Raw genomic sequence first — 17,328 nt, forward strand, 5'->3', positions numbered from 1 at the left:
TCTCTCACTCAGTGGGCCATAGAAAGCCTTTGTTTTTTTTATTATTTGGTTTCTAAAGTCTCCCTGAAAAAAAAAAAAAAATTCAAACAGTAGGAGATTAATATTGCCCTTTCTGCTTGTGTGCCACTCCTGACTCCTGTGTGTGCCATCTCTCACTCAGTGGGCCATAGAAAGCCTTTGTTTTTTTTATTATTTGGTTTCTAAAGTCTCCCTGAAAAAAAAAAAAATTCAAACAGTAGGAGATTAATATTGCCCTTTCTGCTTGTGTGCCACTCCTGACTCCTGTGTGTGCCATCTCTCACTCAGTGGGCCATAGAAAGCCTTTTTTTTATTATTATTTGGTTTCTAAAGTCTCCCTGAAAAAAAAAAAAATTCAAACAGTAGGAGATTAATATTGCCCTTTCTGCTTGTGTGCCACTCCTGACTCCTGTGTGTGCCATCTCTCACTCAGTGGGCCATAGAAAGCCTATTAATTTTTTTGCTTGATTTGGGTTCTAAAATCTACCTGAAAAAAAAATCACTACATCAATCAGTGGGAGAAAAATATTGGCCTCAGGGCTTGTGTGCCACTCCTGACTCCTGTGTGTGCCATCTCTCACTCAGTGGGCCATAGAAAGCTTATTAATTTTTTTGCTTGATTTGGGTTCTAAAATCTACCTGAAAAAAAATCACTACATCAATCAGTGGGAGAAAAATATTGGCCTCAGGGCTTGTGTGCCACTCCTGACTCCTGTGTGTGCCATCTCTCACTCAGTGGGCCATAGAAAACCTATTTATTTTTTATTATTTGGTTTCTAAAGTCTCCCTGAAAAAGAAAAAAAAATAAAACAGTGGGAGATTAATATTGACATTTGTGCTTGAGTGACAGTCCTTCGTGTGTGGCATCTCTGTGATTTGGTGCCACAGAAAACAGAGTGTGTAACATTGTGCCTGATTTTCCTTGTGGTCTCACCAACCTGTTAAGGGATATTGAAATCATACTGAAGTTATAGCTCACCGTGTAAGTTGTTTGACAGCAACAAATAAAGTTACTTTGGTTAAGTTTTTAAAACAATGAGGAAGTCTGGTGCAAGAGGTCGTCGTGGCCGTGGGCGTTCATTGTCAGCTGGTAATGATGGTAGTGGTAGTGGAGCATCAGGTGGTCGTGGGGATAAAAATATTCTACCTAAGTCTGGAGCTGTGGAGCCAGTTTCGTCGTCTGGCTACACAAGGCCTCGAACGCTCTCTTTTCTGGGAGTAGGAAAACCGCTTTTAAAGGCGGAGCAGCAACAGCAAGTTTTGGCTTACATTGCAGACTCAGCCTCTAGCTCTTTTGCCTCCTCTTCTGAAACTGGTAAATGTAAAAGCAGCGCGTCGCTTGTGGATGTTCACGGTCAGGGACAAGTCGCTTCCTTGTCCTCTTCAGCAAAAACTACAACAAGAGAGAAGGATGCAGCAGGCGACACAACGGGTTACTCCATGGAGCTCTTTACACATACCGTCCCTGGCTTAGAAAGTGAAACACTTAACAGGCCATGCCCATTACAAGTAGATTCTGACATGGAGTGCACTGATGCACAGCCACAGCCAGAGTACTATGCTGCTCCTTTGACTCAGACCACCACATTGCCCTCTCAGGGTACTGATCCACAATCAGACCCTGATGAGACTATGTTGCCCCGCCACGAACGCTATACCACCGGCCGACACAGTGACACAGACGAAGTTGCACACGAGCTCGAAGAGGAGGTAATAGATGACCCAGTTGTTGACCCCGATTGGCAGCCATTGGGGGAACTGGGTGCAGGCGGCAGTAGTTCAGAAGCGGAGGTGGAGGAGGGGCCGCAGCAGGCATCAACATCGCAACAGGTTCCATCTGCCATGCCCGTATCTGGCCCAAAACGCGTGTCAAAGCCAAAACCTGTTGGAGGACAGCGTGGCCATCCGGTTAAAGCTCAGTCTGCAATCCCTGAAAAGGGATCCGATGCTAGGAAGAGTGCAGTCTGGCATTTTTTCAAACAACATCCAATTGATCAGCGCAAAGTCATCTGTCAAAAATGTTCAACTAGCTTAAGCAGAGGTCAGAATCTCAAAAGTCTAAATACTAGTTGCATGCATAGACACTTAACCACCATGCATTTTCAAGCCTGGACTAACTACCAAACGTCCCTTAAGGTTGTAGCACCCTCGGCCAATGAAGCTAGTCAGCAACGCAACATCCCTTCCGTCACTGTAAGGCCACCATTTTCCGCACCACCGGCAGTATCTGTGCAGGTTTCTTTGCCAGCCAAAAGCAGTCAGGGTCAGGGAATCACCAGTTTTGTAGGAGGAAATATTGAATCTAGGTCACCGGCGGAAACAATACCGTCTCCAACCGTCTCTCAGTCTGCCATGTACACCGGCACACCCGAAAGTTCCACGATCTCCAGCTCTCCAGTCCAGCTCACCCTACATGAGACTCTGGTTAGAAAAAGGAAGTACTTATCCTCGCATCCGCGTACACAGGGTTTTAACGCCCACATAGCTAGACTAATCTCGTTAGAGATGATGCCCTACCGGTTAGTTGAAAGCGAAGCTTTCAAAGCCCTGATGGAGTACGCTGAACCACGATACCAGCTACCCAGTCGACACTTTTTTTCCAGAGAAGCCATCCCAGCCCTGCACCAGCATGTAAAACAACGCATCGTCCATGCACTCAGGCAATCTGTGAGTACAAAGGTGCACCTGACTACAGATGCATGGACCAGTAGGCATGGCCAGGGACGTTATGTGTCCATCACGGCACACTGGGTGAATGTGGTGGATGCAGGGTCCACAGGGGACATAAATTTCGGGACAGTTGTGCCTAGCCCACGGTCTAGGAAACAGTTGGCTGTAGGCGTTCGCACACCCTCCTCCTCCTCCTCGTCCTCCTGCAGAAGCTACAGCTCTTCCACAGACCGCAGTCGGCCAACCACTCCATCGGCAGATGACACTGTTGCACACCAGTTGTCCCATTATGGGCCAGCTACTGGCAAGCGTCAGCAGGCTGTATTGGCTATGAAGTGTTTGGGCGACAACAGACACACCGCGGAAGTTCTGTCCGAGTTCTTGCAACAAGAAACGCAGTCGTGGCTGGGCACAGTAGATCTTGAGGCAGGCAAGGTAGTGAGTGATAACGGAAGGAATTTCATGGCTGCCATCTCCCTTTCCCAACTGAAACACATTCCTTGCCTGGCTCACACCTTAAACCTGGTGGTGCAGTGCTTATTGAAAACTTATCCTGGGTTCTCCGACCTGCTCCTCAAAGTGCGTGGACTTTGCTCACATATCCGACGTTCGCCTGTACACTCCAGCCGTATGCAGACCTATCAGCGGTCTTTGAACCTTCCCCAGCATCGCCTAATCATAGACGTTGCAACAAGGTGGAACTCAACACTGCACATGCTTCAGAGACTGTGCCAACAGAGGCGGGCTGTTATGTTTTTGTGGGAGGATACACATACACGGGCAGGCAGTAGGATGGCAGACATGGAGTTGTCAGGTGTGCAGTGGTCGAAGATACAAGACATGTGTCAAGTCCTTCAGTGTTTTGAGGAATGCACACGGCTGGTTAGTGCAGACAACGCCGTAATAAGCATGAGCATCCCCCTAATGCGTCTGCTGATGCAAAGTTTGACGCACATAAAGGATCAGGCGTCTGCACCAGAGGAAGAGGAAAGCCTTGATGACAGTCAGCCATTGTCTGGTCAGGGCAGTGTACAGGATGAGGTAGCGGGCGAAGAGGAGGTGGAGGACGAGGAGGATGATGGGGATGAGTATATTTTTAATGCGGAAGCTTTCCCGGGGGCACTGGAAATTGGTTGCGTGGCAAGGCCGGGTTCAGGTTTTTTGAGGGACACAAGTGACGTAGATTTGCCTGAAACTGCCCCTCAACCAATCACAACCGGAGATTTGACAACTGGAACCTTGGCCCACATGGCAGATTATGCCTTACGTATCCTAAAAAGGGACACACGCATTACGAAAATGATGAACGATGACGATTACTGGTTGGCCTGCCTCCTTGATCCACGCTATAAAGGCAAATTGCAAAATATTATGCCACATGAGAACTTGGAACTAATATTAGCAACCAAACAATCAACTCTTGTTGACCGTTTGCTTCAGGCATTCCCAGCACACAGCGCACGTGATCGTTCTCACACGAGCTCCAGGGGGCAGCAGACTAGGAGTGTTAGGGGTGCACACATCAGAAGTGGCGTTGGACAGAGGGGTTTTCTGACCAGGTTGTGGAGTGATTTTGCTATGACCGCAGACAGGACAGGTACTGCTGCATCAATTGAAAGTGACAGGAGACAACATTTGTCCAGTATGGTTACTAACTATTTTTCATCCCTTATCGATGTTCTCCCTCAACCATCATTCCCATTTGATTACTGGGCATCAAAATTAGACACCTGGCCAGAATTGGCAGAATATGCATTGCAGGAGCTTGCTTGCCCGGCAGCAAGTGTCCTATCAGAAAGAGTATTCAGTGCTGCAGGTTCAATATTAACCGAAAAAAGGACTCGTCTGGCTACCCAAAATGTTGACGATCTAACATTCATTAAAATGAACCACAACTGGATTTCGAAATCTTTTGCCCCACCTTGCCCGGCCGACACCTAGCTTTCCTATGAAAAGCTCTTGCCTGTGGACTACTGTGAATTACTTTTCTAATGTCTAATTTGCTGCAGCTGATTGTCCAGCATACGACATGTTTACACCTCCCTAAGTGGCCAAACTCCCCACACGGGAGCCAGCCCATTTTATTGTGTTAGGCCTTCGAAGCCTGTCTGCGGTCCCTCCTTCCACTAGGCCTCCACTGACCAGACCACTGCTGCCCGTGTACCCCTGGAACCAATTATAAAGTGCCTACAGCCAGCCCATTTTATTGTGTTAGGCCTTCGAAGCCTGTCTACGGTCCCTCCTTCCACTAGGCCTCCACTGACCTGACCACTGCTGCCCGTGTACCCCTGGAACCAATTATAAAGTGCCTACAGCCAGCCCATTTTATTGTGTTAGGCCATCGAAGCATGTCTGCGGTCCCTCTTTCCACTAGGCCTCCACTGACCAGACCACTGCTGCCCGTGTACCCCTGGAACCAATTATAAAGTGCCTACAGCCAGCCCATTTTATTGTGTTAGGCCATCGAAGCCTGTCTGCGGTCCCTCCTTCCACTAGGCCTCCACTGACCAGACCACTGCTGCCCGTGTACCCCTGGAACCAATTATAAAGTGCCTACAGCCAGCCCATTTTATTGTGTTAGGCCTTCGAAGCCTGTCTGCGGTCCCTCCTTCCACTAGGCCTCCACTGACCAGACCACTGCTGCCCGTGTACCCCTGGAACCTATTTTACAGTGCCTACAGCTAGCCCATTTTATTGTGTTAGGCCTTCGAAGCCTGTCTGCGGTCCCTCCTTCCACTAGGCCTCCACTGACCAGACCACTGCTGCCCGTGTACCCCTGGAACCTATTTTACAGTGCCTACAGCCAGCCCATTTTATTGTGTAAGGCCATCGAAGCCTGTCTGCGGTCCCTCCTTCCACTAGGCCTCCACTGACCAGACCACTGCTGCCCGTGTACCCCTGGAACCTATTTTACAGTGCCTACAGCCAGCCCATTTTATTGTGTTAGGCCATCGAAGCCTGTCTGCGGTCCCTCCTTCCACTAGGCCTCCACTGACCAGACCACTGCTGCCCGTGTACCCCTGGTACCTATTTTACAGTGCATAGAGCCTATTGTTTTATTTTATTTAATATTAATAAAGCCATGATGGACGACGCTGTACCATGCTATGAGCTACCCAGTTGACAATTCTTTTGCGAGAAAAGCCATCCCACTCCTCCACCAGCATGTTAAAGACCACATTGTCCTTTCATTCTGTCAATCTGTGAGTCCAAAGGTACACCTGACAACAGACACATGGAGCGGAAGGCATGGCCACGGAAGGTTACGTGTCCTTTGTGGCGCAATGGGTTAATGTATTGCATGCATGGTCCACACAGGGGACAGCCTGGTAAGTCTGTCTGCAGTCCCTAATTCAAGTTGTCCTCAAATGAATAAATCTGAGCTTCTACCTTCTGGCTCTGATTAAGCTTTTTTTTTTTTTTTTTTTTTTTTTAATTGCTGGATGGGGCCTAATACCTCTGTTTGCTGCTCCCTGGTGTTTGTCCTCAACTGAATAAAGCTGAGCTTCTACCTTCTGGCTCTGATTAACTGCTGTTTTTAAAAAAAATTGGTGGTTCCGGCCTACTAATGGTGTCTGCCCCTGCCTGGTGTTGTCCTCAACTGAATAAAGCTGAGCTTCTACCTTCTGGCTCTGATTAACTGTTGTTTTTAAAAAAAATTGGTGGTTCCGGCCTACTAACGGTGTCTGCCCCTGCCTGGTGTTGTCCTCAACTGAATAAAGCTGAGCTTCTACCTTCTGGCTCTGATTAACTGCTGTTTTTAAAAAAAATTGGTGGTTCCGGCCTACTAACGGTGTCTGCCTGCCCCTGCCTGGTGTTGTCCTCAACTGAATAAAGCTGAGCTTCTACCTTCTGGCTCTGATTAACTGCTGTTTTTTAAAAAAATTGGTGGTTCCGGCCTACTAACGGTGTCTGCCTGCCCCTGCCTGGTGTTGTCCTCAACTGAATAAAGCTGAGCTTCTACCTTCTGGCTCTGATTAACTGCTGTTTTTAAAAAAAATTGGTGGTTCCGGCCTACTAACGGCGTCTGCCTGCCCCTGCCTGGTGTTGTCCTCAACTGAATAAAGCTGAGCTTCTACCTTCTGGCTCTGATTAACTGCTGTTTTTAAAAAAAATTGGTGGTTCCGGCCTACTAACGGTGTCTGCCTGCCCCAGCCTGGTGTTGTCCTCAACTGAATAAAGCTGAGCTTCTATCTTCTGGCTCTGATTAACTGCTGTTTTTTAAAAAAATTGGTGGTTCCGGCCTACTAACGGTGTCTGCCTGCCCCTGCCTGGTGTTGTCCTCAACTGAATAAAGCTGAGCTTCTACCTTCTGGCTCTGATTAACTGCTGTTTTTAAAAAAAATTGGTGGTTCCGGCCTACTAACGGTGTGTGCCCCTGCCTGGTGTTGTCCTCAACTGAATAAAGCTGAGCTTCAACCTTCTGGCTTTGGGCCTATAGTATCAGATATTAAACTGCATTTGGCCTACTAGTGTGGTTGGGCCCTTAAAACAGTGTCTGCTGCTCCTGGGTTTGCTACTCCACTGAACAAAGCAATGCCGCCTGTTTAGTCCTGTCCTGTTACCAATTTTGAACTGCATTTAGCCTACTTTATTCTTTGGCCCTATATCTGTTTCCTCCTCATCCTGCCCATTGCCCAGCCACTGCTAGATGAGTCTGCTGGTACATTGACCTAGACCACTACATTCCCCTTGCACTCTACACAGCCAGAATCTGACCCTGCTGAAAGTAAGGTTCCCCTTCCCGCATGTTATACCACCTTACACAGGGACAAAGAGGAAGGTGCAGATGAAAGTGCAGGTTCCTTCATCAGGTGGGGGGGGCATACTCGTTGGCGACGTCACTGGCACAGGGCCCCTCAAAGTACGCAAAAGTGTCGCTGCCGGTGGGAGGCGCCCCCGCCGTGCAAACACACCGCTGTACTTTGAGGGGCCCTGTGCCAGTGCTAATGCCAACGAGTGGGCCCCCCTGCTTGCTTAGGATCACAGCACTTGCAAACTTGACATACTTACCTCTCACTGCTCCACCGCCATGACATAGTCCACGTTTCCTGTGCCCGTTTCCTTGAACCTGCCCTACCCCCCACAACTTTTGCCAAATGACCCCAATTTCCAATGCCCAACTATTATTATAAAGTTAATTAAGATTGACAAGCTTCAGAAACAAGAATGGATGTTTTTGGCATTAAAATGGGCACTGTAGATGTTTTCCTGGCCTCCACTCACTGCCGACTATGCTTCCCCATTGACTTGCATTGGGTTTCGTGTTTCGGTCGATCCCCGACTTTTAGCGACAATCGGCCGACTGCACTCGACTCGACTCTGGGCAAAATCGGGTTTCCCAAAACCCGACTCGATCTTAAAAAAATGAAAGTCGCTCAACCCTACTGAACACAGTTTATATACACAGATGGACAAAATTGTTGGCTCCCTTCTGTTGATGTATCAAATACCCACAATGGCTTCTGAAATAACTTGAAACTGACAAGTTATTTTCAATTTAAATTTTTGTGAATATTACCTAATGAAAATCAGACATTGCATTTGAATTGTGGTTAAACAGAGAAAAAAAATAATGAAAATGACCTGACGGTTCCCCTTGAAAAGATTGAAAACCATTTTACCATAAAAACATATTAAACTAAAGTGTGTCCAGTAATTAGCAGCTCACTACTCAGGTGTCTGCAAACTTGCAATCAGTCAGTCTCTCTAGTTCAGTGTTACCCAACTCCAGTCCTCAAGAGCCACCAACAGGTCATGTTTTCAGGATTTCCTTAGTATTTTACAGGTGATGAAATTATTGCCTGTGAAGGTGATGCAATTATAACCTGGGCAATACTAAGGAAATCCTGAAAACATGACCTCTTGGTGGCTCTTGAAGAGTGGAGTTGGGGAACACTGTGTCTAGTTGAAGGATGAAATGCAATCACTGTGCTGTTTGCTATCATGGTGTGTACCACACTGAACATGGACCAAAGACAGCTAAGAAGAGTGTTGTTTCAGAAGATTAGAAAGAATTATAGCCAAACATGGCAAAGTTAAAGGCTATAAGACCATCTTCAAACAGCTTTATGTTCCAGTTACTACACTGTAAACATGTGCGTGGATGCAACGGTGCAGAAGATGAAGACACAGTCATAACTGAACCAAATATTGTTTATTAATATAACACAGGCGTTTAGGTGATTAGTACAGAATTAAGAAGTATTGAAAAATTATTTCAATTCAGTGAAGTATTTTACAATTGAAATGTATGAGGGTGGAAGTTGTCTTGTATGTCTGGGGCTCAGTATAGGAAGGCAAAGCAAGGTAAACATGAGCTCTTTGGAATTTTGAAGGAATTCATATCAGGGCTTCATTAACAAGCATCTTTCATAGTTAGGTGATGTAACAGTTTCCAAAAACTCTGCTATATAACACTGTTGCAAGCAGAGGTAGAGAGTAGGGTTGAGCGAAACGGGTCGTTCATTTTCATAAGTCGCCGACTTTTGGCAAAGTCGGCGTCTCATGAAACCCGACCCGATCCCTGTGCGGGGTCGGCCATGCGGTACGCGATCATGGCGCGAAAGTCGCGTTTCGTATGACATTTTTTCAGCCAATGAATGAGCGTGGGCAGAGTGATGACATAGGTGTTAGGGGAGTGAACGCCTATCGTCATATTATCGCTTGTGTGCAGTAGGGATTTGGAATGTGCAATACGAAATTTTCTGTGCTGGGACGGAGGAGGAGGAGGATAAAAATTCCTTCATTGGGTTTCGTGTTTCGGCCGAAACCCGACTTTTAACGGTGGTCAGCCGATTTCACTCGACTCGACTTTTAAGACAGTCGGGTTTCACAAAACCCGACTCGACCCTAAAAAACTAAAGGTCGCTCAACCCTAGTAGAGAGTAAGATTTTAAACTAAATGCCTCAGCAACAAGCTGAAGGCATTTACTATATGTGCATGCTACCCCTACATGAGCACTAGAGCGTTCGTACTGGCCACACCGAGACCAGGGGACTTTGGGAACAGGACTTGCCACCTAAGGGAGAGGGAGTCTCAAATACAGGATGACTACCAACAATTGACTGTGAACTGCCAGCAATTGACTGTGAGCCATCTTGTAGGTGTACTAATTAAATGAAATGCCTCTCAGCAACAAGCTAAGGGCATTTACTATATGCATGGTCTGTCCCTTTAAGAGCACCAGAAAGAAGCAGGAGCACACCGGGGAAGCAAACAGCGGGGCTGAGGCAGTGAGTAAACAAGGGTCCCTGCATGGGGAGAGAAGGGGACTGTATGCCGGGATGCTGGCCATTGCGCTACACACACCAACTCTTACCTATTATCCCCTTGAGCTCCCTTACTTCTGTAGTCACTTTAACCACACTAGTTGCTGGATGAATTTAGATCATCAGTGCTGATTCTACTTGTCACAGTTGCAATAACAATTCTCTCAATGAAAACTCTATCTTACAAGGCAATATACAATAATGATGGGTAATGACGTCTCGGTCCTAATACACTGGTCTATAGTGCAACACAGTCAGTACATCGGTTGGCAGTGGCACTACTCCGTTAGGCCACAAGTCCCTTATCGACTAGTTGCTTCAGCAATGCGTTTCCTGAAGCGTGGCCCAAAGTCCCCTCTGTACATCTCAGTCGTCTAAGTTCCTCTGATCGGCTCCCTCTCTCTCTCTTTCTATTCCTGTTATCGTCTCTCTCTTGATTCCTCTGATCGGCTTCCTCTCTTGGGTCATCTTGATCCCTCTATTCGGCCCTCACTCTCGAATATGGTATGATGTATCGAAAACTCACAATTGCTTCAATGTCCTGTGCTGGCAGTTGCAGCTACAAGTCAGCTCAGCTACTTCCATATGTCTATCCTGATATAGATTCAGCTGTCAACTCCTCCCCTTTTCTGCTTCCCTGGGACTTTTGTAGTTCTTAGCTGTGACACAGTTATCACGTGACATGACCTCATGTCCCTCTCTTTTGGTTCTTACCTGGCAACCCATGCCTATTTTGTGGTTACTGCTTGTTGTCTTTTTGTTCCTGTTCTTACAAGCTCCGGCCACTATATAACAATGTTTTACTGATTGAAGCTTTACTGTACACTTAGCTACAGAAGTCCTTAGTCCTTTAACAACAGTTGCACATGTTGTTCAGAAGTTTAAGGTCTAAGGGACAAATTAAAGTGATGGAAAATACCAATGGTAACCAAAGAACCCAGAACGACTTCCAAGAAAATTTAAGGTGTTCAAGGTACATTAGTACATTAGTGTCAGATTGCTCTATCTGCTTCATTATTGGCCATGGAAGATGTCATGCAAGATGGCCGAGGAGGAAACCACTGTTGAAAGAAAATCATAAAAAAAAGAAATTGCCAAAATACATATTGACAAACCACAAAGCTTCCGGGATAACTGACAAGCTTCACATGATAGAAGGAAGGATGAATCGACAAATATACATTCTAGAAAAAAAATCTGCTGCCATGTACCATGATAGAGAAGATGAAAGGAGGGCGGACATTTCAGCAAGACAACAATCTTAAACACACAACCAAGGAAATTCTCCATTGGTTTCTTGAAAACAAAATAATGCTTTTATGACCAGCCAATCATCTGACCTGAACCCAATAGAAAATTTATGAAAAGATTTAAAACTCAGAGGTCATAGATGAAGCCCACAGAACCTTCAGGATTTGATGAGACTTTGGAAGAATGGGCCCAAATCACACCAGTGCAATTAATGTGACTAGTTTCTCCATACAGGATGCACCATGAAGCTATCACCAACAAAGGCTTTTGTACAAAGTGTTAATTAAATTTCAATAAGCGTGTTCAATACTTTTTCCCTGTGTTATTTCTAATTATTACACAACTTAATTTATGGACACCTACATTTTGATTTCTTTGCCAGTGTGGATTGGATGGGTTTATTTGCATCTTTCTGAATCTGCCAGATCCATGTTTATGTCCAGACACCTTCCCCCTGGTTAGCTTTAATGGACTTGTCATGTCTTTCTTAAACAATTGAAACTATGTACATTATGTAATACAACCTTAAGATGAAAAATGTATTAATTCAGATTTTATTTAATTTAAACAAACAACTTGGTGGTTCAGTGGTTAGAACTACAGCATTGTAGTGCTGCGAACTAGGGTTCAAATCTGCAAAAAGTTTGCATGTTCTCCCCATGTTTGTGTGAGTTTCCTCCCACATTCCAAAGACAATTTATATTGTGAGCTTGAATGGGGACAGTGATGAAAATATCTGTAACCCTGTGGATTATGATGGTGTTCAATAAGTAAGCATAATAAATAAACATTATAGTATTTTAGCCATAATCTGGTCTTTCTGAGGGAGAAATTATTGTACAATATAATACAAGGATGCAGAAGTTGTAAAATCGGTACTTTGAAACATGCCATGTTAATCTTGTTGGAGGAAAAAACATTATTATATATAAGAAAAAAAAAATTAAAGAAAGGCCCCATACATATATACTTGGTTATTAACTTGATATTTTATTTTGCAGGATTGACAAACCAAAAGCCTTATCTTTGCTATTGCATACAGCAGACATAAGCCATCCAGCTAAAAACTGGGACCTCCATCATCGGTGGACCATGTCTCTGCTAGAAGAATTCTTCAGACAGGTGAGAATATTTTTTAAGTTATTTTGATACTATATTGTCACTTAAGAAACTGATTCAATATATAGTGGTCATACGTGTGGTTTTTGAGTCCTGGTTCTTGTAAAATTCTATATGCTTCACAAGGTTAAACATTTTTGACAGTAGAGAGCCAAAGTTGAAAACTGTAATTTAGGATATGCTTTAAATCAATGTCACATTCATTGTCTAGTATTACTTGATGCCATCATTCTGGAGTTCAGGTTACTGATTTGGCTGGTATCATTGGTAGAACTGCAAGTCATATTTTAAAGTGGAAAAGCTGGAAGAAACAATTGCATAATAGGGTCTTAAAAAAGGATGGGTGGGGGAAATGCTCACCTGACTTGGTTTGTTCAACCACAACCACATAAATCACTTACAAAGGAATCTGTAGACCCACATGGAAGTATAATGCAATCTGGCAGGAGAAGATGGGGTTAATCCTGAGCTGCCCATTAGGATGAAGCGAAGGAAGAATTAATTATTTATATATTTATATAGCACTTTACAAACACTGACACTGTCCTCATTGGGATTCACAATCTAGAATCCCTATAAGCATGTGTTTGGAATGTGGGAGGAAACCAGAGAACCTGGAGGAAGCCCAGGCAAACACTGGGAGAACATACAAACTCCTTGCAGATGTTGTCCTTGGTGGGATTTGAACCCAGGACCCCAGCGCTCCAAAGCTGTAGGGCTAACCACTGAGCCACTGTGCTGCCCATCAGATAAAATGCTTTTTATGTGATCCTCTCTTGACTCCATCTATCATTATTCTTCCGAACAGGTAGCGGCAGGATTAACCCCATCTCCTCCCACCACATTACATATCATATTTTAGCATAACATCTAATATAACTTCTCTACTTCTGTACCTTATTAACCTTTTCTGGACTTGGCAAATTTTCATTTGTGTTCAGCATCCGCGAATAACACTAATTTATGCCACTAGAACCACTGGAACTGGCCACAGGATTAAAAATGTCTTTGAGGAAGGTTAATTCATTTTGGGTACCCTTTAAACCCCTACACCTACACACCCACTTAAAATGTCCAGTTAGTTAATTTTTTATGGGAATACGTTACCTGTACAGTCTGGCTACATTCAGCAGAAACTGCACTCAAAGTGACCAATGACCTTCTGACAGCAAAATGTAACGGTGATCACTCTCTGCTCTTTCTGCAGCTTTCGACACTGTTGACCACGTCTCCTACTCTCTAGGCTCCAGTCACTAGTCCTAGGCATTAAGGACACTGCCCTCTCCAGGTTCTCTTCCTATCTTTCTGACCACTCTTTCAGTGTTTTGTTTGCTGGCTCCACTTCATGCCCTCTTCCTCTCACTGTTGGGGTACCTCAGTGCTTAGTCCTTGGACCCCTTCTCTTCTCTCTCTACACGGCCCCAATTGGACAGACCAACAGCAGATTTGACTTTTAATACCATCTTTATGCTGATGACACACAACTAGAGTTGAGCGACTTACTTTTTGCAGGATCGAGTCGGGTTTCGCGAAACCCGACTTTCTCAAAAGTCAGGTCAGGTGAAATCGGCTGATTATTGCGAAAAGCCGGGGGCCGACCGAAACACGAAACCCAATGCAAGTCAATGGGGAATCAAAGTCGGCAGTGAGTGGAGGACAGGAAAACACCTACAGTACCCATTTTAATGCCAAAAACATCAAATTCTTGTTACTTAAGCTTGTCAATCTTAATTTACCTTATAATAATAGTTAGGCATTGAAAATTGGGGGTCATTTGGATAAAGTTTTGGGTGGGTAGGGCTGGCTCAAGTTTTTCGTGGGCCCAGGAAACGCGGACTACGTCACAGTGGTGGAGCAGGGAGAGGTAAGTATTTCAACTTTGCAAGTGCTGTGATCCTGAGCAAGCAGGGGGGGCCCACTCATTCGCATTGGCACTGGCACAGGGCCCCTCAAGGTACGGCGGTGTGTTTTACGGCGGGGGTGCCTCCCACTGGCAGAGACACTTGCATACTATGAGGGGCCCAGTGCCAGTGACGTCGCCAACGAGTATGCCCCCCCACCTGATGAAGGAACCTGCACCTTCCTCTTTGTCCTCGTGAAAGGTGGTATAATATGCGGGAAGGGGAACCTGACTTTCAGCAGGGCCAGATTCTGGCTGTGTAGTGCAAGGGGAATGTAGTGGTCTGGATAAATGTACCAGCAGACTCATCTAGAAGTGGCTGGGCAATGGGCAGGATGACGAGGAAACACAGATATATGCCCAAATAATAAAGTAGGCTAAATGCAGTTCAAAACTGGTAACAGGACTAAACAGGTGGCATAGCTTTGTTCAGTGGAGGACAACTGTAATGAGAGGCTGACAATTAGTAGGCCCAATAAAGTAATAGGCTAAATGCTGTTTAAAACTGGTAACAGGCGTACACAGGCGGCATAGCTTTGTTCAGCGGAGGACAATTGTAAGGAGTGGCGCAGACAGACACACGTAGTAGGCCTAAAATAAAAAAGTAGGCTCAATGCAGTTCAAATTTGGTTACAGGAGTACACAGGTGGCATAGCTTTGTTCAGCGAAGGACAATTGTAAGGAGTGGCAGACACAGTTAGTAGGCCCAACCTAAAAAGTAGGCCAAATGCAGTTTAATATTCGAAACAGGAGTAAACTGGCAGCTCAGCTTTATTCAGTGGAGGAGAACAACAAGCAGCAGCAGACACCGTTAGTAGGCCCAAATAATAAAGACAGTGGTAGTAGGCGCAAAGTATTAAATGGAGGCCAGGGCCCCTGTGTATTTTAACTTTCATCTATCATTTCAACAAATTTGTATTGGCAGTGCCATTGAAGGATTTAACAGCACAAACTACACAGTTGTGGAGCAGGGAGAGGTAAGTATTGCAAGTGGTAGAGCACTGTTCGAGCTGGGGGGGGAAACACTCTATCGTGGGCTGCGGTACTGGCACAGGTCCCCTCATATTATGACGGTGTGTCTGACGTTGCTTGTACACCACCACCGTCAGAGACACTTCATTGTAGTATGAGGGACCCTGTGCCAGTGCCGTCGCCCAAGAGTGGGCACACCCACCTGTCCAGGCAAACGGCTCGCACGGCTGCTTGTGCCAAGTGGTGACCATGGCCCTGTAGGGGGAGTCAGCCCATTTAGGGAGGTATAAAAATGGCCTATGGTGGACACTCAGCAGCTGCAAATGGAGGAATTGGAGCAGACAGTAAGAGGAGGCCAAAAGCAAGACATTTTTCAGGCAAGCTACGTGTCAGCAAGTAAAGGTGGGGCAAAATAATTTGAAATCCACGATTGGTTCATTTTAATGAAGGTAAGATCATCAACATTTTGGGTAGCCACTCAGACAAGTCCTTTTTTCGGTCAGTATTGAACCAGCAGCACTGAAGACTCTTTCTGGTAGCACACTAGCAGCAGGGCAAGCGAGCTCCTGTAATGCATATTCAGCCAATTCAGGCCAGGTGTCTATTTTAGATGCCCAGTAATCAAAGGGGAATGACCTGTGAGGGAGAACATCGAAAAGGGAGGAAAAATAGTTCGTAACCATACTGGACAATTGCAGTCTCCTGTCGCTTTGAATTGATGCAGCAGTACCTGTCGTGTCTGCGGTCATTGCGAAATCACTCCACAACCTGGTCATAAAACCCCTCTGTCCAACGCCATTTCTGATTTGTGCACCTCTAACACCTCTTCCATGTTGCCCCCTACAGCTCGTGTGAGAACCATCACTGCCGCTGTGTGCTGGGAATGCCTGAACCAAACGATCTACAAGAGTTGCTTGTTTGGTAGCCAATATTTGCTCAAGGTTCTCATGTGGCATAATCAGCCATGTGGGCCAATGTTACAGGTGTCAATTCACTGCTTGTGCTGGGTTGAGGAGCACTTTCTTGCAAATCAACATCACTTGTCTCCCGCAAAAACCCTGTACCTGACCTTGCAACACCACCAGTTTCTATTGCCCCCTGAGAAGCATCCTCCTCCCATAAACATTCATCCTTATCATCCTCCTCCTCTTCATCCACCACCTCGTCCAGGAGAGTTCCCTGAGCAGACAATGGCTCACTGTCATCAAGGCTTCCCTCCTCCTTGGCTGCAGACGCCTGCTCCTTAATGTGCATCAAACTTTGCATCAGCAGACGCATTAGTGGGATGCTCATGCTTATGATGGCATCGTCTGCACTTTCCAGCTGTGTGCATTCCTCAAAACACTGAAGGACTTGACAGAGGTCTTGTAGCTTTGTCCACTGCACACCTGACAACTCCATGTCTGCCATCCAACTGCCTGCCCATGTATGTGTATCCTCCCACAAATACATTACAGCACGCCTCTGTTCGCAAAGCCTCTGAAGCATGTGCAGTGTCGAGTTCCACCTTGTTGCAACATCGATTATTAGGCGGTGCTGGGGAAGATTCAGCGATCGCTGATGGTTCAGCATTCAGCTGGAGTGTACGGGTGACCGGCGGATGTGCGAGCAAAGTCTTCGCACCTTCAGGAGCAGGGCTGGTAACCCCGTATAATTTTTCATGAAGCACTGCACCACCAGGTTCAAGGTGTGAGCCAGGCAAGGTATGTGTTTCAGTTCTGAAAGGGCTATGTCAGCCATAAAATTCCTTCTGTTATCACTGACTACCATGCCTGCCTCAAGATGTACACTGCCCAGCCATGACTGAGTTTCTTGCTGCAAGTACTCGGCCAGAACTTCTGCGGTGTGTCTGTTGTCACCCAAACACTTCATTTCCAACACAGCCTTCTGATGCTTACCAGTAGCTGTTCCATAATGGGACACCTCGTGTGCAAAACTGGCAGCTGCGGATGGAGTGGTCGTGCGACAGTGCTCTGTGGACAAGCTTTCGCTTCTGGTGGAGGAGGAGGAGGGGTGGCGAACGCCTACAGCCATCTGTTTCCTAAACCGTGGGCTAGGCAGAACTGTCCCACTATGGCTGTCCCCTGTGGACCCTGCATCAACCACATTAACCCAGTGTGCCGTGA

At 45.9% G+C, this 17,328-nt stretch overlaps 1 protein-coding gene across 4 annotated transcripts in view; it reads left to right on the plus strand.

The window, feature by feature from the left end:
- PDE1C (phosphodiesterase 1C) overlaps positions 1-17,328 on the plus strand; it is a 1,454,702-nt gene that overhangs the window by 1,196,682 nt on the left and 240,692 nt on the right. For all 4 annotated transcript variants that reach the window (XM_077269307.1, XM_077269309.1, XM_077269308.1 and 1 more), the window contains one exon: positions 12,213-12,333. In XM_077269307.1, coding sequence (XP_077125422.1) covers positions 12,213-12,333 — 121 coding nt within the window. The remainder of the gene's footprint in view (positions 1-12,212; positions 12,334-17,328) is intronic.

The sequence above is a fragment of the Ranitomeya variabilis genome, chromosome 6, assembly GCF_051348905.1.
Source record: "Ranitomeya variabilis isolate aRanVar5 chromosome 6, aRanVar5.hap1, whole genome shotgun sequence".
Lineage (NCBI taxonomy): Eukaryota > Metazoa > Chordata > Amphibia > Anura > Dendrobatidae > Ranitomeya > Ranitomeya variabilis.